Source organism: Hyalella azteca, unplaced genomic scaffold, assembly GCF_000764305.2.
Source record: "Hyalella azteca isolate HAZT.00-mixed unplaced genomic scaffold, Hazt_2.0.2 contig7601, whole genome shotgun sequence".
Classification (NCBI taxonomy): domain Eukaryota; kingdom Metazoa; phylum Arthropoda; class Malacostraca; order Amphipoda; family Hyalellidae; genus Hyalella; species Hyalella azteca.
The window spans coordinates 1-25,088 of record NW_025937723.1 but is presented as its reverse complement, the minus strand read 5'-3'; the positions used below and the strand labels follow the sequence as shown (position 1 = coordinate 25,088).

The 25,088-nt window shown below is 36.2% G+C and overlaps 2 protein-coding genes and 1 long non-coding RNA gene across 3 annotated transcripts; all 3 read right to left on the bottom strand.

Moving 5' to 3' along the window:
* Positions 1 to 8,735: 8,735 nt before the first annotated feature.
* LOC108673279 lies at positions 8,736 to 9,496 on the bottom strand. The gene is made up of 3 exons (XR_001930971.2): positions 9,365 to 9,496; positions 9,112 to 9,178; positions 8,736 to 8,927 (listed from the first exon to the last, which is right to left on the bottom strand). It is a non-coding gene; the product is annotated as an uncharacterized LOC108673279 (long non-coding RNA).
* A 3,724-nt stretch (positions 9,497 to 13,220) lies between these two features.
* LOC108673278 (receptor-type tyrosine-protein phosphatase epsilon) lies at positions 13,221 to 17,262 on the bottom strand (the record flags this gene model as incomplete). The annotated part of the gene is given in 3 exon segments (XM_018161078.2): positions 13,221 to 15,453; positions 16,079 to 16,145; positions 17,153 to 17,262. Coding segments are annotated over 3 exon segments (227 nt in total), but the record flags the coding sequence as incomplete, so codon positions are not given.
* Positions 17,263 to 19,182: 1,920 nt separating this feature from the next.
* LOC108673277 lies at positions 19,183 to 24,991 on the bottom strand. The gene is made up of 6 exons (XM_018161077.1): positions 24,853 to 24,991; positions 22,820 to 23,508; positions 22,139 to 22,241; positions 21,167 to 21,222; positions 20,101 to 20,220; positions 19,183 to 19,317 (listed from the first exon to the last, which is right to left on the bottom strand). The coding sequence occupies exons 1-6, from the start codon at positions 24,989 to 24,991 to the stop codon at positions 19,183 to 19,185; spliced, it is 1,242 nt and encodes a 413-aa protein (XP_018016566.1).
* Between the last annotated feature and the right edge of the window lie 97 nt (positions 24,992 to 25,088).

The window sequence follows — 25,088 nt, the reverse complement described above, 5'->3', positions numbered from 1 at the left end:
GCAAAATGAATCAACAGTCGAACTAGCAAAAATAGTTACGAGTTTGATACTTCGTCTGCCAATCACTACAGCCCAGGGGCCATACTTGCAAAAATCGCTATGTGAACGTAAGTACTTACGCTCTAATTTCTTGTCTAAGGTTGGTGGATTTTGCTTAAAAGGCCGCCAATGATTGGCTGATGAACTTACGATCTCTTAACTTTTTTTGAAAGTATGGGCATAGGTCGTCAATACGAGTCCAGGTCGTAATATTTATCGTCTGGAATAATTTTTCGGTCGCAAGGTAATTCTAGCGATCACCGCAAATTTTCATTATTTTGTACTGCAGATGTTAACAATTTAATACTTTATAAGGCAACGTAGATCTATCAAGTTGCCTTGCTGGCAGAAGCAAAACTGCGATCGCTGATTAGAGTCGAACTTGTTCATTCTTAATAAGAATTTTATGGAAACCCAATCAGCTCGTCTACTGTTTAATAAATTGTTTTGTTCAATAGCATTTACGTAACTTTACGAAATAAAAGTTCGCACGTATAACTTATATAGACAGTATTGAACACACTAATTTGATTTTACATTTTTCCTCATCATTTCTATCGCATCATGTCTTTTTTCCTGGAAGAAAAATTTTCGGTTTTCCTCAATCAACCTCTTCACGCACCCCAAGGTATTACTCTTTACATACGTACCTCAAGGTACTCACTCTATCCTCAAGTTAGTGTCCGCGTTCACCGAGAAGTCGCTCTTTACGGAGGTACTTTCATCCAAAAATCAGACGAGGTACCTACCCTCCAGCAGGCATTTGACTTTGCAACTATTTTGATTACGAGTTGATTTCGTTGAAACAAAGTCTAAGCATCGCTATTTTAGATGCCAGGTGGTGCTGTAGTTTAGTCGTAGAGCGGGAGCGCAGCCGTGCACCACCAATTTTGTGCACCAATAATGTAACCGGGGGTTACCATGACCCTTTCGCCACAAAGCAAATCTGTAGCATGTAATTTCATATTAAGATGTTCCGGGGATTAAGACCCGAGTTCCGCGGTGTCCTTCAAAGACCGGTCTACTTTCTTTATACTGGTGGCTTGTGCTGTAAAGACCTAATGCTTGGGTGAGTGTTTAGGTAGGCGCTTTATTGCAAATTATTCCGATTAAAAATAGCTGAAACTCTAACGGCAAATGTGTTCATTTTTATCTACGAGTGCTAAGTGTTAAATCCATTCTATTCACCATTCAAACTTGGTTACTGCAGTCAGGTGTGGAAGGTTTACTGTTTCACTTTAACACTTTTTGTTAACCAAACTACTTTATTAGTTTTTTTAATAATTTTACTTTCACTTGCTGTCATTAATTTTTTCCATTCCGGTGATCCTAAGAGAGTGTTACTTATCATTATTGAGCTCAATTCCTGTTTTATTATGAATATTCTTTAAGAGGGGCATAGCTAAAAAAGGATTTTGTTACCTAACTTTTCTCATTGCTTTAACTTTATCCACTGCTAAATTGAACTTGAATGCTGCGTGTATACTATACTATACTATATTATTGATACTATTTTATACTTATAGTGTGTCATAGCGTGTGTATTGATTAGGTATTTCTTCTGTGTGCAGTTACTGCTTGCCCCTCTCGTGCTCCTTACAAACACTTTAGTTCACTCTAGTTTACACCCAACTTCAAATCATTCAAGTTTCTTGTTTAACTCATTTTTCCGTGATGGCTGTGTAATTATTCACCTGTAAAGTCAACCCATAGTCCAGTATACTTGAAATATACCATTGTTTTACTATTCCACCAAAAGAATTATTAAGGTTGCCAGAGGCATAAAGTGGGTCCTTCGGACCCCAACCGCATCCACGCGCCGGCAACAATAAGCCCTGAATCGAACGCCTTGGATCTCTCCGAAACTACCAATCAGTCGTGAACCACTCGGATTTGTCTTTCTTTGGCCTCGCATAGAACCTGCCGTGCACCAACAGGCCGCGGATCGAATCTGACTTCCGGGTATCGTTAAATTACGTAATTTTACGTTCACCGCATCTGAGCTTAGGTTTCAGATAGCATAGTTCCGTTCCAAAAATTATCGTCCTTCGACAAGTGGCCGTTCGACCGAGGGCTGGTTCGACCCACGCCTTAGATACGGACGGCTTGAAGTGTTGAAGGCTACGTTCCGGAAGGCAGGTATCATGATGGTCCATTACATCCAGGGCAGTGGTGGTCTTCGGCAGGCGACCCTTGATTACAAGGATATAAGATGGCCCTATTTTTGTGTAGGATATGTCTAGAATGACACTGTCTATGTATAGGGTCTTTCTTAGATTAGCCCGTCTGTGTGTAGGGTCTGTCTAAGATTACCCTGTCTCCGTGTAAGAACTGCATTAGATGACCCTGTCTTTTTGTAAGGTCGGCGTACGATAACCCTTTCTATGTGTGGCAGGGTTTATCCAAGATAAACCTGTATCTGTGTTGGTCTGTCTAAGTTAACACTTTCTTTGCGTAGGATCTGTCTAAGATAACCCTTTCTTTATGAAGGGTCTGTCCAAGATGACCCTGTTTCTGTGCCCCGTCTCTCTAGGATGCCAAATCTCCTTGTATGACCCATCTATGTATGATGAACCAGATCCAGCATATCAGTTCAGCTTAACTCTTCTTGGCACGTACCTTTGATCTATCTTTCAGCTTCATTTAACACGAAACATTTTTTTGAACGGGGTTAGGCGGTGGGACAAGTGGGTCAAGGCATCACAGCACAAAAGCGGGTCAAGCCACCATGCCACAAATACCATTTCTACGAAACTCGAGTCGGTTGCGTCCAATGGGGACAAGTCCTGCAGTGGTTTGTGAACACTAGCATCCAATGTTCACACTTTCTTGCGACGGAGCTGTCAGTCATTAATGATTAAATATTTTCATTTTTTCAAATCTTGAATGTATTTCCTGTCAAAGTTTTCGTTCCAATCAAGGTCTCCCCAGTGGCATAGGAGTAGGCTTAGAGGTGATTCATGCGCAGATCGGCCACGCACGGTGTTTGGCCTTTATTTTGCAGCCTCTTTTGGAATTCAATTGCCCGGTGGGCCGAATCTGCGTAATATGACTGAAATGAGCAGCTGGTCAAGCTTCCTTATAATGCCCTCTGGTCAAAAACTGATGAGGCTACCGCACATCAAAAAGAGCTTTCAGTCTTAAGCACCGTCCACACGCTCAAACTTATCGTCAGTCTTGCATGTCATGCCAGGTTTGACCGACAAGACGGAGCGCGTGGACGCTCAAAGTTTGACGTCTTGCATGACGGGTGGGCGGAGTTTGAGGTTTCTGTTTGGACCTTTTCTGCCTGCCCGCTCTGGAAACCCAAGATGCAAGACTGACGATAAGTTTGAGTGTGTGGACGGGCAACCGACTAATTGGTCTTAACTCTTACTCCATCTCATTCTATATTAGAATAGAATAGAAGTGTCGATTCTGAAAAAATAGGCCCATGGCCTGTTGCTGACTCTTGTACTTTTCGTGACTTGATTCCACAAGGGATCCGGCCTCATGAACCCGATTTTTCCATAATTGACGATTGATTGAGATAGCTGCTGGACTTATTGCAAGGCTCGTAAGATGCTAGGCATTTCAAGACTGAACATATGCTCCTGCATAGCTTCGTCTAGTCTGTTTTTGAAGGCGTTCATGCTCGGAGCGCCAACGATGCTATCAGGGAGGCTGTTCCACATGTCGGTGACTCGAAGCGAGAAGAAATGTTGTCTGTCGCATGGATGTGTTACAACGCAGTTTTTATATAGATGTTGGGAGCTGTGACATTGTTCCTCGCTAGCCCTAGTTTTTCATATCCCAAGATATCCGACACTGATTTCAAGATTTTTTTGGTGAATTTATCGAATTATATTTTAGTTTCCCTTGTTTGTGGTAAATTCAATCAAAAAGCCACAGGGACAAGAACAAGAGAGCACTGGCCTACTAGGCATTGATTGTTAAGTGCAAAGAAGTTGATCCTACAGTAAACAAAGACTTAGTAACGAAGGAAACAAACTCTTTATCAAAAAGAATGTGCCAAAATGAAGTCATCAATGTGGCCTCTTGCCGGTAGGGATGCTGTCTATCAACCCTCATTGTGGTATTTTTTAAAACCATTTTTGGGACCACCGCGTACGTTTGCATCGCTTTAATTAACCTAATTTTGCTGGCACAAACTGCGATCACTGCAGCGAGCTGCATTAGCTCCTCCATTGCCGAGTGCTCACAAGACTGAATGAAAGTTGTGGACGCTCGTCAGTCTTCTGTCTTGTCGGTCAACTTTTGGCATGACATGCAAGACTGACGATAAGTTTGAGCGTGTGGACGGGGCTTTACAGCTTTCAAGTTAAAATGCATGCGAGGGTATGTGGGGTCAACCTCACGCGACCCCATCCAGGCAGAGCGATAGCCGTTGCCGCAAGCCGTCTGTGCTGCCGTCGACCGTCTTCGCAAGGCGCCAGTTTAAAACTAGCCGTGAAGCAGGACGTAGTAAATAGTGATCAATGCTGGAAAGGTTGAATAGTTTTGTCTCCTTCAGAGAGCTTCAAACAATTTGATTTTAAAGACCATTGCACATTGCACTTGTAGACATTGAACAGGATGAAAATTAATAGTTTGAGTGCTTGTAGAAGTGTTTCCTTTAATTCGAATTGTCTGGAGATTACGGTTTTTAAGCCCACGAAATGATGATGGCTCCAACAATAGAAATGTTCAGCTTTGAGCATATAGCTATGCTCAAAGTAGCAAAGTGTAGCTTATACAGCTATGTATGCTTTTAGTTGGAATTCCAAGCATCCCTACGGCCGGCTGCTTAATTATTGAAGATTGCATAAGAACGTTCATAACTTCGGGAGCCTCTGAAGGACTTTAGAGTGCAGTTGATAATTAATTTGTTAGCTTGAAACGAATTTCATTCATTTTAGGGCTCAACACTTTCAATGCAAAAAAAATTGTGATCGATGCAATGCAAAAATATTGTGTTATTGTCCTGTTAAGTGTGATCGGGTGGCTGCTTACATCAATCAAGCTACTGCAGTAACTTGACTTTGTTAAAATTAACACTCATTTTTCTATTGTGTTGTCTTCCTTAAATTACGTATGACGTATTTTACTGGAAAATTTCAATTGTGAAGGAAAATTTGTTAGTTTTTCCTTCAATTATTTTTTAAGTTGTAGTTGTATGGTGTATCTTTCACCATCACATCTTTGAGAACACAGCAATTGTACGATGTGAGTTCTTCTTTCGACAATAATAGCAGATTTCAGCTTGAGAAATATGCTCTGCATCAGTTCTTATATGATCGGCGTATGCACGTATCCCTCTGGTTCTCATCTTTAATCCACCGCGCCAACTGGATAAATTTGTGGAACGGAAGATTGTGAATTTAGAGAATCTATTTGAGTTTCTTGGTTAAGCCAGGCTGTCATCGCCGAATGGCTCACAAGTTTAATGCGATATGTGACCTGACTTCAAGGCCTCATTGTAAGTAAATGTATTCCACGGATTCAATTATATTACTGCTGTTTAATGTACCGTTGTATCAGTAGGTTAGTTACTGCAGCCGAGCATCATTATTAATTTGTTCTTTGTTAATTGTACATTTTTAACAGCAACCTCAAAATGAACCTCAATTGTAACGAGACTTTTGACAAAAGTTTTGATTCACTTTTTTCTGTCATCGTTGGACGCAGAATTTTGAGGCCCTTGAGAACAAATTACTTCTGGCAGAGATCAGGCTTGTGGGCGCATTTGTCACCACAAGTCTTAACCCCAAATTAAAAAAAAAAATTACTCGATAGAAATTCGAGATGACAAAATTTAGGCGACATGATACAGCAGTTAATTTAGCTGTTTTTCTTAATAACAACGTTGTTTAATACGAAGTACATATGGATGGAATACGTGAAATTGCCTTGACTTGCATTACCTCGAATAATTTCACTATATTTTAGGTACTCTATACCTGGAAACAGGAATCAGCTACTATGTTGAATCCGCGCTATATGTTGGAATGGTTAGAATTAAGCTCTGTAGATGCAATAGGCTGTTGTTTGCTAATATTTTGGGAAAATTTTGAGGACTAATTCAACTGATTATTGCGGGAGAATGCTTAACAGTATATGTGAAAATCTGGTGCTGGCGAATATGAGAGAAGGTTCAATACCGGTAAAGGTGATATGTTTTGCTCAGCCGTACGTGGAAAATGTTTGTACCGCTACTCCCGCAATAGGTAGGAGTGTTTAGGATGGGTAAATGGGTAGAACGTTCCGTACACGGATGAAGTGGGATTATATTGAGTTGTGTTGAATATTGGAGTATGTTGATTGTTGAGTGATATTGCATATTGAAGAATGTTTGGTTTTGGCAATGTGTGACAATGCTGATTGCTGGTGAACATTGAAGATTATTTTAATCGGGAAATGTGAGAGGATCTGTGTGAACGTGCTGGAGGAAACTTCCGGGAGCGACTCCAACAGTGTGTTGCAGCTAACGGCCACCATCTTCCTGATATCGTTTTCAAAACATAAGTATTCTAAATGGTATGTTATGCCTACCTCGAGGAAAATAAACTTTCTTCTCTGTGTACCTCCATTGCTCCTTTATTTTGCCTCAAAATTGCTCAATCGCTTCTGCCCCACCCTGCATGGACAACCAGAACCTTAAGCGGACATAGAGCTGCTAATTTTTTTTTTAAGCCAGCGGCTGACAGGAATCAAAACTTTGATGGGTTATAATCGTAAACTTTCAAAAGATTCATTTTGCATTATCACACAATAAAGTTATGTATTTAGGGGCATAAATGAAATCATTTAATTTTAAAGAAAATATTCACCGACTGAAATGTACTAACTAAAACACTTTCTGATTCCTGGAACGAAATTGTAAGTGAGAAATTTTAGAGTTTCAGATTATTAGAATTATTTCAAGATTGTTTATGTGAGGTGATGGGAGCATGAATATCTCACCTGAAGAAGGGAAATAGGTAGTCGCCGGCGAATCAGTGGTCGAGTTCTCGCTGAAATTGTCATCCGTTGTCCGGGGGAAAATAATGTCCTCCTCAATTGCATTATATCCATCTACTAATAATCTATCCGCTGAGCTCATTTTGATATTTTATTGATCTATCATCCCATGAGTTAATTTGTTTAAAACAGTCTGTTTTCCTCCTAAATATCTTATAACATCTGGAGTTTGTTTTTCTATTCCGCACTGTTAGACTCATCGAAACGTGTTGAGTGAATACATCCTGTATCTTTACCAAATTCTTCTGCTCATAGTAGGATATTTTTTTCTTTATTTTGACAATGAAGGAAAAATGAATTCTCCTAAATGCAGCAATGCTCTGAACAAATTTATTACTTTTAATGAACTTTGACACTTGCCTAAACACTAGAATACCAAGTGGACAATGAAAAAGCTTTTGTTCGCTCCGACAGGTATAGATGTAAAAGGTGTAAATAGATGAAAATATTTAAATGAATTACGTCATCACTAGCTTTCTGATACAGTATCAACAATAAATTAAATCAACTCTTAGCGTGATTGACGGTTAGTTTGCATTGCGTTCAATCAGATATTATTTCTATGCACTAATTGCTAAACAACTTCAATAACCAGTCACTTACATTACTATTAGCACAGCTATATTATAACTATTACTTGCACAACATTCAAGCCTGCAGTTTAACCTTCTATCCGAAGCCAGAGCAATATTAACTTCTTGTCTCGGTCATATTTTCTTTAAATTCATAGTAATGGAATTAAAGAAAGAACAATCACATTTTTAAGCCCAATAAAACTGTTCAATCAAATTCTCATTATCATATACAGAACCCGAATGCACTATACGAACACTGACACTGAAGGATTCTTGGTACAGCTCTCTTCGCATTATTCTCAGAGATAGTGGAGATATCAGGTGAGATAACCTTATCCAACTTATAGGCACCCTAGCAAGACAGTAGTTTCCCACTAGAGATGTTAATAATGAACCCATAATTAAGGAAAAGGGATACATTGCACCCGCATAATATTAGAAGTTTTTAGTGCGCAATCAATATCGTTTTCAAAGCAAAAATTCTGTTCTATCTCTACAAACAACCTAAAATTTAATTAGAAATCACAGAAAAATCAATTATAAATCTGACTAATAAAATAGATAAAATTAAATGAAGCAGTTGCTTGCCACACATGTCGTAGAAATACTTATTTCTCAATAAACATTCTCATAATTAACTGTTATGGAAGTTCAATGAGTCTTATGCAATAACGGCAACATATAATCATAATTCAATCAATAATCAGCAATATGATAACAGCAGGCAACGACCAAGTTTATCGTATTTCTTATCTAATTAATTAATAGGTTTGTAGACGTATGAACCAATAACCAACTATTTAGTGAATTATTAGCGCAATTTATCACACGAAATTGTTACATTGCAACATAACCTAAAAATTTTGCCCTTTTCTAGTAATTGTTGACCTTCATCAATTATTTTAAGGACAACTATTTTTCAAACTAGCCATTCTGAAAACTAGGAAGTTACCAAAATGCGGCAATAACTTGATTATTTGCCCCGATATTTTATTATTATAATATTAATTATTTAATTTGGTTCGTGTTTTTTTTGTTTTCCAGTACATTTAAAGAAATAATCAAGTTCAGAGAAATTAAATAATTTTCTCTTTCAGTTTAAATTTTCCTGTCCAAGAAAGAATTAATTGTGTATATAATTTAAACATTATACGTAAAAATTTCTTTGAAAAAGATTACTATATAGAAAGGCTAAAATTTTACGCTTCAAAACCAAAGTTGCACTGCAACAAAATATTCTGGCGCCTGCCATGTCTCATTCTTCGTAAATATTGGGCGACTCAGCTACCGAGTCGCAAATGTCATACGGAACTTCTGAAATGAACAAAGTGTGCACATTTAATAATGCAGAAAAATTTTAATGCATGATAATAGAGTATAATTTTATTGACAAATCATTAGAGTTTGCCATGAAAACGAAAATTTTTTTAATATTCAATGCACAGACAATGATATAAATGAAAAAAACTATCCTTTGCATTGGTCGTCATTGGCTTACCTTCACTTAAAATTTTCTTCTTTTCAACGTAGAGGTCGATGCATTTATGGACGTAGTAATACATCCTCTGTGGGACAAGTTGTTTGATTGAAATGTTGTGTTTTTATCTTTGATAAATAATTTTTATGGACATGCTTTATATTGAAATTATCAATTGGCGCGCTCTCTGCCATAACATTCAGTTCATAAATCCCCAAAATATCAACTCTTCTCCAGAATCAAAGAACGTTCACCCGAAGTTAATTTCGCTCACCGGAGTCTGGACGGCGAGCATGCGCTGGTGTCGCAGTTTCTCCACGGTTGCAAAGACATTTGGCTTCTGGTTTTGGTCAACGTCGTCCATCAGCTTCCACACCGCGATGAAGCCTCCGCTGCGGTTCGCTCCAGCTCTTCAATCATAAAAATTAATATTATAATAACATCATCAACACTAGAATTCCTGTAAAATGTTTTTGTATTTTCGGATCAATATATAGGGACAGCTAATTATTTAAGGTTTTTGTAACAAAAATTGGAGATACCCTGTCAAAATTTAGCCGCGGCAGACAGCCTGATTTCGGTTGCAACTTTCGGATTAGAGATGACTCAGATGTGAAATGGCCGCATCTCATAATTAGCCGCCCAGTAGGAGCTATTTTGGGGAATTTCATGGGAAAAAATATAAGGGTCATATGACACACGAAATCAGCGGGTGGCCAGGCCTAGACTCCTGCATCTCGAAATAATTTTCTCGAAATGAACCGGGACAGACGAAACGAGACGAGAAAATTCTGGGAAAAAATAACGGGACAGAGGGTAAAATTTGTCCCGGAATAAACGTATGAACCGAGACAAGACTTCTGTCCCGGACTTTAAAACTTGTGTCCCGGTAAATTATGAACCGGGACGAGACAGACAGATCTGAAACGAGACATAACGAGACGAGACGAGATTTGTCTTGATTATTTGTGATAAAACAAGTTTTTCGATTACGATACGAATCATTTTGAAAACATGGGTTGAAGAATGACAAGTTAGCCCTTTATTGCTAATAGGGACATAGACAGTTACAAGGTAAATTGAGTTAATTGCAGATTTAACATAACATAACATAGCATAACATAGTGATCTCGGCGCTGAAGCGTAGGCCTGATGTGGCCTGTCGCCGATTCTTTTCCTTTTCGTGCCTTGTTCACAAAAGATCCAAAATCGTGTCATTTGACCGGATCTTTTCATGACTGAAGATAGTTTGAAGAAGCTACTAGACTTCCACCGGGTTCGATAAGGAGCTAGGCATTTCAAATCTGAACATATATTTTTCCATAGCTTTTTCTAGTCTATTCTTGAACGCATTCATACTTGGAGCGCCAACGCTGTCATCGAAGAGGCTGTTCCACATGTCGGTGATTCGAAGCGAGAAGAAATTTTGTCGCATGGAGAAGTTGCAGCGCAGTTTTTTTAGTTTATAGCCGTGGCCCCTGGTGTTGGTTCTTGTTTCAAATTCTAGTAATCCTTCGGGGACCTTGTATAGACCATGAGTATACTTGTATACTTCAATGAGGTCCCCACGCAGACGTCGATAGCTCAGGCTTGGAAGCTTCATAATCTTCAATCTTTCTTCATAGGACTTGCCCTTCAAGCCTGGAATTATCCTTGTTGCACGTCTTTAGCAAAATTTGTTAAGCAGTTCTCCAGCACCCAGCGCTTGTCCAGCGGCATGTACGCAAGGCTCTGCAAAATGCACAGATATTGAAATTAAGTTAATAATAATTTAACATAATTTTAAAAAATAATTTGAATAGCAAGGCTCTGCAAAATGCACAGATATTGAAATTCATTCAATAATAATTTAACATAATTTTTAAAATTAATTAGAACAATAGAATTTCAACATTTTTAAAAAATAATTAGAATAAGAGGAATTAAAAAATTTTAAGAAATTTAGAATTTAGTTTTTTAATTTAGTAGAATTGAACATGAAGTTAGTTTAAAGGGTAGTTATGTGTTTGGTAACTGAATTCTGTCATACCATAAATTCATTCACTAGTCTTAACTATTGGATTCTTTCCGGTCAAACGGTACGGCAAAGATTGTTTTCTTATGATATTATTTCATGTTTATTTTTTACTGATAAGATCAATATTACGGCATAATTCCTACGATAAATTATTAAAATGGAATTAAAATAAATAAAATAATTCCACTTAATACACCAAATGTGAAATTTTTAGATAAAGTCGACACTGACGAAATCATCTGAAGACAGCCTGACGATGATGTGGATGTTCTTCTCCCAAATCATCGTCCAGAAAAGATCGACATCTCCCGAGGCCTGAATAGGGTCTTGTGCGACGATGAAGTTATGGTCCTGCAATAACGATGTTATGTGATAACAACGCTAATTTAGCAGGGTTTGCCAGATGGACCTTTTCCTTATTGAATAGATGGGCCTTTTTCTTATAATCTAGCAGGTATTACCANTTTTCTTCATAGTTTTCAGGGGCTTGTTTTGTTAATAACTCCCATAATCCGACAGTTCCCTCATAAACTTTATTACCAATCCCTAAATCGTTATCTTGAATGGAGACAATTGTATCTGTCTCTTATACACATCTAGATGTGTATAAGAGACAGATTTAGAAGTTACAAACGGCCGTCTCTCTCCTAATTAATTAGTGCGAATATGTATTATGTAGGTTGAGGTAAAGAATATGAAGGTTCAATATGTTTATTGATGGTTTGAAGAATGATGGCGCCGACCAACACACCTATAGTAGTTCTCACGACGCTGGCCGGGAAAACGAAGCTAATGCATAACTGGCTAATGTTGCCCGCTGGCGCACTAAAACAGAACTGACCATTTTTTAATGACCCTATTAGAACGTAAAAATATTTTTGTCGTTTACTGAATTTTTTATTATTCATAAATTAGACGAATATTGTTCATGCTTGAAAATTGATATTTTTTATTTAATATTTTTCATTTCATTAATAGTGAAAATTGAAGAAAATACTTTATTTTAGCTTATAAGGGTACATGAAGATACAAAAAATGGTGTTCATGGAGCTTGGGAATTCAATAAAAATAATTATGACGTTTCCAAGAAATGACAGTTCGAGTTATAAATTCAAGTCACTAAATACTCCTACTGCGAACGAGCTCCGGTTTACAGACTTGAAGTTTCCAAGGATCAACTTTCGAGGCCTATGTAACGGCAGGAATTTTTTGAGATCTATTTCACATTATTGTGAAGAAATTCTTAAGAGACTGCGTCTGTGCTGCCAGGACTCGCCGACTACCACGCTTTCCTAGCTCATAACCAGGATTGACCAACCTAATCAGCCTGAGGTGAATCGTCACGCTCAAGTCCATCCAATGTACCAAACACGACTTATTCCCCTCTACCGCCTTTTGTCACTCTCCGCGAACATACAATTATACGTAAACTATTGAGTGTAGCAACCTGAGGAAGTTGAACAGAATATATTTTAAAGTTTTCGTATGCAGCGGCAACCATCAGTGCAAGTCATTGTGCGCCCACTAGAACGTACCTTTTTTCGCCAAGTGGACTTGTATTATTGTATGCCGTACTTTACTGTATTACCAATGTATCAAACACGACTTTACTTCTTTTTAAAAACTCCGTCTCTCCACCTACCTGCAGCCAATGATCGTCCCAACCTACACAATCCGCCCGCCCCTCAAACTTTAAGTAACAAGGTTTAGGATTTTTTCTCGTAGTCTTATAGCTTAGGTGGAGAGTCTATTTATTTCTTGTTTTAAGCATAACTTTCATTCTTATTTTCTTTTTATCAAGCTTGCCCACGGCAAGGATTAAGAATTAACATGTTAAGTTGGGCATTGGGAGATTTCATCACATGCTCCCATATGTGTGCTCCTTATGAAAAAGGGCCTTCATCATCCTTTTCAATTGATGCAATAGACAATTGTAAAATATTAGGCAATCAGAGAATTATTATTGACTATGTCTAAATCAAAGTCTCATCTAATCTGTGGAATCAATTAAAAATAATGTCGTTAATAAATTTTACTATATGGTATATACATACGTATATAATACCTGTTGTATATATATATATATATATATAACATATATATACAACAGGTATATATAGAAAGGATTCCTAGGTGGAACTCAAACAAAAGACCAACTCGAAACAAATGCCGAAATGCTGACGATAAAACACAAGATTATTGTCAGCATAAATCAATCACGTGCGTTTATTTAAAGCATCAAAGGACAATTGAGCATCATTATTTTCCTTAAAGAAGGACAATAATGCTGTTAATGTTAAATACGAGCAGCATTACATTTAGAAAATTTGAAAATATTCATGGTTGTTGTTTGTCCATATCGTCCATATCCATATATATCGTAACATCAAACTGTTGCTTTAACATCAACTGTAACATCAAACTGTTTCTGCAACGTGTCACTACAAGTATAGTGATGACAGCATCACGATAAAACAATATTCCTCCATATTCCATGCTTTAACGTATTGTGATATAATTGTCACAACGGCTCGATCCACTGACTCCACTTCGTATATGTCACGCCATTAATTCCTGTAACCGACGCCCAGGTCTTTGTTAATTTTCAATACAAATTTTTGTATCTAGTTACAGAATCTGCTTGCTGCTTCGACGATTTTCGTGAATATGTCTATATATATTTATTTGATCAAAATATTCTATTAAAAATTCTGATATTATAACTTTCCGTGATTGTTCAGTAATCATATATGTAGAAGTACGTCCCAAATGAAATATGACAATATAAAATATATCCTAGATGCAATCATAAGCTGGCCTCCGCCTATCCTTAAAGTAATTTATATTTTAACTTCACCTCCTTGTGAAGAGTAGTAAGCCGAAATCTGGTTTTCCAGTACAATTCCAAAGATGTTTCCTCAACTCAAAACTGAGTCAACTGTCTCAAATACTGAATCAGTTTAGCTTTTTGAAAATGGATATCACGGTAAATTTTTTATCACACACTTTCTGAGATGAACTCAAGCAATGTGGTTAAAACTAATCAAATTATTTCCGATATATGTTCAAATTCTCAATCGGCGTACTGTAGGTTCCCATTCTATTCTTGATACTGTATGTTGATGTATTGATGTGATTCAATATTGCACTTTAACCGGGTATTGTTCCATCCACGGGATCATTCTTCAGTCAACATGAAATGTTTTACCTTCCTAAAAACGAAGCAGGATTATATCAGAACCTCGTCCCTACAAATTTTTACAGATTTATTTTTTTGCATTCCTATGAAAAAAATTTGATTTCTTATACCATGTATAATATACGACATATCATATTGTGATTTGTATTGGTAGAAGGGTTGAAGATTAAGGAGTGCCTTTTGGCAGTCACCGATTGTAAACATCGCAGAATTTTCACAGCTGGCGAATATGTATATCGGAATTGCAACTCACTGCTCCCATCTTGGTAATTATAAAAACACGGCCTTCTTCTACATATCGTTATAATATTATAAAATTTGTCACTAAATATAATGAACAATACCACCATTAAAATCAACTATAAAAAGGTGTTAAAAAAATTTCAACCTTTAAAACAAAACAAAAATTCGACCATGAATTAAAAATACTTGATATTACTTTAGCTACATACGTTAGTGGATAGTTTTTAACGAAAATATGTTATATTTGTTAAAAATTTAGTTAATACCGTGATTCTCGATCGGTGGGAAACCTCCAGAAAATTAGAGTTTTATAAATTGAATATATGCACAAAAAGCTAAAGCCATTTAAGCATATAAATGAAGCGTTAGTATAATACCGTAAACCTCTCGTCCGATATATAACTAAGCAACGAGGATTTTTACTGCTATATATTTATACAAACTATTTCACACCAACTTGCAGGCCATGTTCACCCACATGACGGCAATATTAAAACTTAACTTAACAAATTTTCGATTTCAATTTCTTATGGCGAGTTACTCGGTTATAAAAATCAGAAAATATTTTATTCATATCATACTTTTTCTGCTTATCATATTTCATTCTTATAGATACTTATCAAAACCGATCAGCTAAAATGTTAAAAAAAACTCACTTCATTTTAGCAAACGTAGTCGAAAATGCAAAATTATTTGTAATCGGGATTCAACCAGATATTCCGATTGCGCCTTTCCGATTCTTTAATGAAGATACTTGCATGCAATATAGCATCATGCAATTATAGTAATGTGCAAAAAAACTACTAAATATATACGTCAGTTTATCCTTCATAAATCATTTTTCTGCTGCATGTTCATGTTCTTGAGCTTTGAAGTCCCGCGTCGTAAAAGTCGTAAGGGTTACCTGCAAAATAAACAAAAATAATAAAATAAGATAAAAAAGTTAAAACCAAAAAAGCTAAAACCAAATATAGAATAATTCGGCCAAGTTTGTCTTACATTCTTTTCATTCCCTAATGAATGTTCATTAGAGAAAGGTTCATGAAAAACTTTAATATAAATAGTCGTTTTGTCCAACGATGTAGAGTACGGAATAAAAATTGTTGAAATTGGTTAACAAATTTGAATTTTGGTTGAAAATTTTAGTTAATTCTTGGTGGATGAAGCGCCTCAAATGATATAATTGTCCGGCAACAAATAACATATAGATAGGAATTAATTCAGTCTTGTTAAAAAATGCCTGAACTTTCAGGTCTAAGTTAGAATAAGAATGTGTAATATATGTTATATGAATGTATATATATGAATATATGAATGTATATTTATGTTAATATCACACTATGTTTATCGCCACGTTTATACTTTAAATTTATTGAATTAAGAGGTTTCATTCTTCATCTCTGTCCTAGCAAGAGTTAATTATTGACGTACTCAATCACTGCAATCTTTGTTCTCTTTTATACATACTTTCAAAATAACTTGATATGAGCTTATTTATCTACCCTTCAAACTGTACATAGCTTCCTTACTCGCGTTGAGTGACTCTCTCTCTTTCTTGTACAGGGCAGCGCATTCGTAGATGTATTCATACAGCTCCTGGATAACACAAGATCAAAATTAAAAACTAAAAAAGATGAATAATTGGTTCATAAAATATAATAAGAACCTAATAATTAACCATAAGTTTATCGAAACTAAATGATTAAAAAATTCTTATGGCCAAGCAAGAAAAGGCCCAATTACCCAATGGATGAATGAACACATTCACACTCCACATTAAAATGTATTATCCTGGCAAGAAACAGAGTTTACCTCAACTTTACCAGTGAATCAAACAGGAATAGCCCAACAAAATTTTCATGCATCCGAATGGGAGGAATTTTTATTCGCATTCACATCGTAAACGAGAATTATTCTCGACGTCCGGCAGGAAGAATCTGGAAATTTACAACTCCATGTCAAGGATCTATTTTTATCGGCGTAACGGTTTGTTGACGATTTACCGGTTTATCAGCGTACCGGTTTATCAGCGCACCAGTTTATCAGCGTACCGGTTCATCAGCGTTCCAGTTTGTTGAAGGTTTACCGGCTTATCAGCGTACCTTGTACCGGTTTATCAGCGTCCCTTGTACCGGTTTATTAGCGTACCTTGTACCGGTTTATTATCGTACCCTGTACCGGTTTACTAGCGTACCTTGTACCGGTTTATCAGCGTACCTTGTACCGATTTATCAGCGTACATTGTACCGGTTTACTAGCGTACCTTGTACCGGTTTATCAGCGTACCTTGTACCGGTTTTTCAGCGTACATTATACCAGTTTACTAGCGTACCTCTGTCTCTTATACACATCTAGATGTGTATAAGAGACAGNCTTGTACCAGTTTACTAGCGTACCTTGTACCAGTTTACTAGCGTACCTTGTACCAGTTTGCTAGCGTATCTTGTACCAGTTTACTAGCGTACCTTGCACCGGTTTACTAGCGTACCTTGTACCGGTTTACTAGCGTACCTTGTACCAGTTTACTAGCGTATCTTGTACCAGTTTACTAGCGTACCTTGTACCAGTTTACTAGCGTACCTTGTACCAGTTTACTAGCGTACCGGCTTGTTGACGGCCTGGGCGCGTTGATCACGTATTTTTTGCACGATGCTGAACACGTCGGGGATGAGGAACGAGTCGATGGCGTCCATGCACTTCCACACGGCAACCATAGTACCGGATCGGGACGATCCCGCTCTGGGAGAAGTAATAGTTTAAATACAGCTCTGAAAGTTGATAAACTAACAGACTTTGTCTAGTGTCGGTAGTCGATCTTTTTAGCGTTGCTTCGTAAACGAATAGCACTAATGTGTCTTAACGTATCCATATTAGCGTTAAGTCTAGTTGCCACGTCTCTAAATGCACAGAAAACGGTCAATGTGCACAGAAACATACAGCTAATTCAAAACCCCAGTCTGTCTATGATCGAATATCTCATTGGTAGTTCGAGGTGGACAAAAACATAATAAATAAAATACACAGACTTCTTGTTATTCATTATGAAGTAGAAGGGAATTCCCAAGCCAATTCATATACATATAAAGGTTTAAACTGTCGCTCATAATAAGGCTTGGAGTAACCCTTGACCATAGCCAATGTTGCGGAGATAAGAACCTCAGGCTAGTGATTTTGCCATTAAGGTTAAACAAGCCAATCAACTCCGAGCTTTAATCTTTTAGACAAGTCTAAGTCTCAAACTCAGTAAGCTGACCACAAATCATTCCTCGTCACTTAAGGAAACCCTTTGGGGTTAATGAAAATTTATAGTCATAAAAATTGTGCCAAGAGGCTTGTGTCATGTTGCCGGAGTGATGGATTGAGCCCAAATCAATGTAAAAACATAAAATACTCATATTAAACATCTAATTTGAAATTATACCAATAACAATATTATATTTATATACTAATAACAATAACAATATTAATAAATAATAACAGAAGTGCACCAAGACTGTTCATGGAGTCAGTAAGAGACTCCTTCCTAGTCCAGCACGTTACCAAACCAACCCATTATAGAAGTAAACAGACTCCCAATATTCTAGACCTGGTGTTTACCAGTGATGAATCAATGTTGGATGAGCTTTGTCACGAGGCTCCGTTGGGCAAAAGCCATCACCAATNAGAGTAATATATCGACTGTCATTATCGACTGTTGTTATTAATTATCAATAACGCAATTCAAATTAAGAATGTTTCCATCTTTGATATAAAATCAATCAACTTCTAATCTGTCTCTTATACACATCTAGATGTGTATAAGAGACAGGTGCAGCACCTCGCGCTCTTTAATGCCCTTTTCACCCAGTTTGTAGGTAAAATCATAAATAATTAATATTATTTCATTTAAAATAACGCTGGACAATACTTTAAACCTTAGAATGCTTCTAAGCAGGGTAATTCTAATGGATAATTTGCAGGAAGCTCTATTATGAATTATAATTATTAACAATATTCCATTTTCCTCACTATTAGTAAAAGTTTTCTATACTGACTATCATCGCAAGTTTAAACTTGATTATATACTAACTATTATCACAATTATCAACAGTATTCTATACTCACTATTATCACAATTATCAACAGTATACTATACCAACTATTATCACAATTAACAACAGTATCCTATACTAACTATTATCACACTTATCAACAGTATTCTATACTAACTATTAACACAATTATCAACAGTATTCTAAACCGACTGTATCACTATCAACAGTATTCTATAATAACCATTATCACAATTATCAACAGTATTCTATACTAACTATTATCACAATTATCAACAGTATTCTAAACCAACTGTATCACTATCAACAGTATTCTATACCAACTATTGCCACAATTATCAACAGTATTCTAAACCGACTGTACTAACCTCTGTGGTGGATCACATAGCAATGACAAATAAGTAAACATTCATTCGCGAACTCATCGGTGGTGAATCAAAACGGAAATGACAAATTTAACGAACCCTATTGTAATCCCTAACAACTATCAACAGTAATCTATACTAACTATTATCACAATTATCAACAGTATTCTATACATCTATAATCTACACATTACCACTCCCAGCCCACACTGAAGATCATACCCGAGTGGTGGCGAGTTTGACGACACGGTGGGTGTAGCTCTGAGGCTCGTCGGTGGGACCGAGCAGGGGACTGACTTGTAAGCAGTTCTCCAGCACCCAGCGCTTGTCCAGCGGCATGTACGCAAGGCTCTGCAAAATGCACAGATATTGAAATTAAGTTAATAATAATTTAAAATAATGTTAAAAATTAATTTGAATAATAGAATTTCAAAACCTTTAAAAACTAATTAGAATAAGCGGAATTAAAAAAATGGAAATAAATTTATAATTTGTTTTTAATTTAGTAGAATTAATAATAATGTCAGGAATGATTAATTATACGCATTATATTGAATAAATTTAATAATAATTTAACATAATTTTAGCAAGTTTCAGAATAATAGAATTGCAAAACTTTTAAAACTAATTTGAATAGGAGGAATTAAAATAAATAAAGAAATTTATAGTTTTTTTTCTAAATTTAGTAGAATTACAAATAATATCAGAACTGATTAATCATACGCAGCATTATTACCATACAAATGTGCTCTTTGCCCAAGAAAAAGATATATCAATGTCAATGAATTACTATGTAAGCAGCCAATGTTTTTATTCGAATAATATATTCCATGTATAATGTTCCATCATTTTAGGAATTATGTAAATTTTTGAAGGGTAGTTGTGTGTTTGGTAACTGAATTCTTTCATACCGTAAATTCATTCATTAGTTGTAACTATTGAATTCTGTCCGGTCAAACGGTATGGCAGCGATTGTTTTCTCCTAATATTATTTCATGCTTATTTTTTTACTAATAAGATCAATATTACGCATCGTACGTACCTACGGTAAAGTATTATAATGGAATTAAAATAAATAGAATACTTCCACTTAATACTCCAAATGTAAAATTTTTAGATAAAGTCGAAACTGACAAAATCGTCTGAGGACAGCCTGACGATGATGTGGATGTTCTTCTCCCAAATCATCGTCCAGAAAAGATCGACATCTCCCGAGGCCTGAATAGGGTCTTGTGCGACGATGAAGTTATGGTCCTGCAATAACGCTGTTATGTTATATTATGTTATATAACGCTGTTATGTTATAATGCTAATCTAGCAGGGTTTGCCAGATGGGCCTTTTTCTTATAATCTAGAAGGGATTACCTGCAGAGGGGCCTTTTACTTATTGAATAGATGGGCCTTTTTCTTATAATCTAGTTAAAAAGTTAGGAATTAAAATTAAAAAATTAAAAATTAAGTTAAAAGAAAATTAGGAATTACGAATTAGGGATTACCAGATGGGCCTTTTCCTTATTGAATAGATGGGCCTTTTTCTTATAATCTAGCAGGGATTACCAGAAAGGCCATTTCACTGTTGAATAGATGGGCCTTTTTCTTATAATCTAGCAGGTATTACCAGAAAGGCCATTTCATTGTTGAATAGATGGGCCTTTTTCTTATAATCTAGCAGGGATTGCCTGAAGGCCTTTTTCTGGCTAAGCTTGCCGATGTTGACTTTTTCCGAAAGAGATGGCCGGCTAAAATATTCGAAAGCTTTTAACCAAATGATATTTTCAAAATCTGAAAAAGTAAAATTTGTAAATATTTTGCATGTTTAAAAAGAAATTAACTAATAAGTGTGGAATTATAATGGTTTTGGCCATTAATCGAAATGATTATCAAGCTACCCTTGAATGGGCTGCCAAATGCTCGAGTAATAAATACATTTATGTTACAACTCTTAATTTTGATGCCTTTGATAGAGGAATAAATCGACTGTCATTCTTATCCTTTTTAACGCGTTGTCATTAATTATCCATAACGCAATTCAAATTAGGAATGTTTCTATCTTTGATATAAAATCAATCAACTTCTAATTACAAATCTTGGTAATCTTGATATTTGTTTGGGACATTACAGTCCCAGGCCACGATGGATATCCGCTTCTAAAGTAAGTAAAGTAAAAAAGTAAAGTACAAAGTAAAATATCTCAACATACAATATGCGATGCGTTTATATATTGCCCCGTGGAAACAATCACGCGGTTCTCGTCATCTGCAAAACATGGGAGATGTTAAAATCAGGAACAAATATAGAGATAATATGAGCAGATATTGGATGAGATTCATGCGATTGATGATGTTAACTAAGTCAGTTTTTAGATCTTTAGTTACAGGCGCATAGGAACATATACAATTGATTTTTATTATCGTTTGAGTTTTTTTCTCATCAAGTGATCCAAATTTAACTGTTTTACCTACATTATCAAAATTAAATAGTATATCTGTCAACATCGTTTTTATCAATACATTCAACTAGGTCTTCTGGTATTAGAGTGAATTGGTTTTATTAAAATCGAAATAAAATACATGCTATCTCATATATCGTTTCATGACACATTTTTAATCGAGCAACATTTTTCCAGTTAAGATAATTACTTCAAACCTTATTGATTTATTTACAGCAAGAGAGATATGCGTGGAGATAAATAAATCATCAATCATGATTGAATACAAGTAAAAAATAAGTACAACGTTAACGCAGAAACAATTAAAAAATCACCATAATTAAATTAGGAATGTGGAAATGATCGGTCAGTATTGCATTTCAGCCGAAAATTAAATTAATTATTAAATTCATAAATCAGGTATAAATTTTTCACCTTTGATGTTTATGTCGAAAGTTGAAATTGTGTAATATTTTATATATTTATCATTTTTAAGTGGAAAATAAGACATACATCAAGAAAAAATTTATCTCGAAGGAACTAAATTCAGAAATGAAATAAGTGAAGTTTGTGAAACATATTCATTTGACCAATTGAAAATGTCAATGTTGAAAATGTCAAAATGTTCATTTGACCAATTGAAAATGTCAATGTTGAAAATGTCAAAATGTTCATTTGACCAATTGAAAATGTCAAAATCCATACTATTGATAGAAGTATTTATTATAGATTGAATATACTCACATGGAATGGTGTCACTGTAACGATTTTTGAAGTGATTTTCGGGGAGTAGGGCAACCGTTGTGGGCTTTTCTTTGAAGTGCAACCTATTAAACTCAGCAAGAATCTGCAGCAATCGTGGTTGTTGAGCAATTATACGTACTTATAATAGTTACGACGATAAACGGTCATACTTATAAATTTTATAATCAATATATGCAATATACTTGGTACAACTCACACAACATCGGTGATCGTTGGATGTTTATATGAGCTAAAATCATTACTACAGGCTAGCAATTCCTGGTGATTATAGTGATATGCCACAAATGAGAGAAATATGTCCTATACAGTTATCAACACAAAATTAGGCCGTGATGAAGTGAATGTTGGAAGATACTTCAATATCGTTCTTTTTCTTGAGTTATGCTATGATTATAATAAATACTTTTATTTCTACACTTTCCATATTCAATTTGATATTTCACAGAGCCAATCTACTTGAATAAGTTATTTTACTTTTTGGCCTACAGATCGTGAAAACGCATCGTGAATGTAATAACGCAAACGAAAGAGGCTGTTTTCAAAACAACATCATTGCTGGCATCCTGATACGGAAACCGAAAGTGGGAACCGAGCTTCGGGAAAATATTTTTAGCAAATTGTATCTATTAAAGCCTGAAGTACTTCAGTTATATAAGTTACCTCTGCATTCATGGAAGTCAACGGAGATCCCAACGGGTATTTTGGTAAAGGCAATCCACGAGGAGCAGTTGCTTCGTTCCGATGAAGTTCAGTATCTCGATCCGAATCAGGCGTCACGAGACTCATGAATATTTCCTGAGAGATCGTGACACCGGCGGTGAAAGGGGTTGCTCTGTCTGCCCTATTTATCGATTTTGGTGGAATGGGAGGAGCTAACAACACTCCTGAGTTGGTCGAAGGGGGAGCATACGGTTCTAGTTTGTAGTTGTTCGTAAAAGAATTTGGTGGTGAGGATTTATATATATTGGAATTGTGGGATTCTGATGACAAATTAGAGTTGATACCGGAGGAAAAGAACATAAAGTTTGTCTCCGTTTTCGGCCTAGTAATTTGAGGGTTTGTTCTAGGAGCAGGTACGGGCGAGTCAAGCAAATGGTCGACAGTTGCGGAGACCGTGGGTACTGGCTGATGTGAATTCGGAGGATAAGGGGATGAGTGAACCTGGCTTTCTACAAATTCTTGATTTGAAGTTTCTGCTTTTCGGGAACCAGAACAAAAACAACTGCAAGAGCAGCCGCAAGGTTTGCAAAACTTCAGCCATTTCGATCGGAAGTGAATGAGCAAGCCAAGGCATGCGATAAGGCATGCGACCGTGACGCTCAGGCCAACGATCAAGCCGACGTTAGGTTCTGTATGGATAGAGGAAAACAATTAAAATCAAGTTCCTTCAAACTATGTTTCACCAAGATAACTATACTAACAACAGCGTGCATCCGAAGATTCTGTTTTCTTCATTTGCGCATCCAATTGACCACAAGAAAATTATAACGATTGCAGAACATTTTTGGGAAAGAGAAAATTTAGTAAAACAAAGATGAAAATTTCCACTTGGATATAACATCAAAAATTCAATACAATATGCCTCATGTAACTAGAAACGGCAATAGTTTCCTAAGTACGTGTTTTATAAAACTATTAGATAAAGTTCCCGAAAATATATGTGATCCGAAGCATGTCTGAAGCTGCCTTTGTGTTTATCCGGTGTCCTGTATTTCTGAAATCATTGCAACTCAAGCTCAGTAAAATTATCAGGATTACTTATTTATGTGAGCCAACGTCTCGTTTGAAAATTAACACATTTTTTTGGTCCACTTGGCTTTTTGCGAGTCCCGGCTGGATCAGAATGTCCTACGGAAACGCAAATGGGTCATGAAGTTGCGTAAATTTTTTAATCAGGCCATTTTCAGTCTTCCTGATTAGCTCCCTTCTTCGAGTGCAAGTATATTCGATAGAGTCTAAAGACCACTCGAAGAGTCTAAAGACCCTTCTTCGATAAAGATCAGTCACAGACCCTGATTACAAGGATATAAGATGGCTCTATTTTTGTGTAGGATATGTCTAGCATGACTCTGCAGTGTCTTTGTATATGGTCTGTCTTAGATTAGTCTGTCTGTGTGTAGGGCCTGTCAAGATTACTCTGTCTATATGTAAGGTCTGCATAAGATGACCCGTCATTTTTAAGGTCGGAGTACGATAACCCTTTCTTTGTATATAGGGTCTGTCTGTAGGATGACCCTATCTCTATATATGATCCATCTACAGTATGATGATCCTGATCCAACTTCTCAGTGCAGCTTCACTCTTCTTTATAGCACGTACCATTGTGGTACGAGCTAAGAAGTCCTGTTGTGGTTTATGAAGACTATCATCCAATATCCTTACTTTCTTGCGACGGAGCTGTCAGTCATTTATGATTAAATATTTTCATTTTCTCAAATATTGAATGTATTGTAGTCGTAAACTTTCAGTAGATTCATATACTTGATTTCGCCTTATCCCATAATAAAGTAATATATTAGGGGCATTAATGAAATCATTTAATTTTAAAGAAAATATTCACTGACTGAAAAATACGAACTAAAATTATTTCTGATTCCTGGAACGAAAATTTAGGTGAGAAACTTTAAAGTAGCAGATTATTAGAATTATTTCAAGGTTGTTTATGTGAGGGGATGATAGCATGAATATCTCACCTGAAGAAGGGAACGAGGTGGTCGCCGGAGAATCAGTGGTCGAGTTCTCGCTGAAATTGTCATCCGTTGTCCGGGGGAAAAAAATGTCCGCCTCAATTGCATTGTATCCATCAACTAATAATCTATCCGCTGAGCTCATTTTGATATTTCATTGATCGATCATCTCATGGGTTGATTTATTCAAAGGACGTCTGTTTTCCTCCTGAATATCGTATAAAATCTGGAATTTATTTTTC

Coding starts and splice junctions, on each gene's coding strand:
- LOC108673277 (XM_018161077.1), bottom strand. CDS start 24,991: ATGAGCTCAGCGGATAGATTATTAGTTGATGGATACAATGCAATTGAG. Junction 20,221..21,166: donor ATATAAACGCATCGCATATT/GTATGTTGAGAT, acceptor GCGTTATTGCAG/GACCATAACTTCATCGTCGC. Junction 19,318..20,100: donor GGCTGTCCTCAGACGATTTT/GTCAGTTTCGAC, acceptor TGCATTTTGCAG/AGCCTTGCGTACATGCCGCT.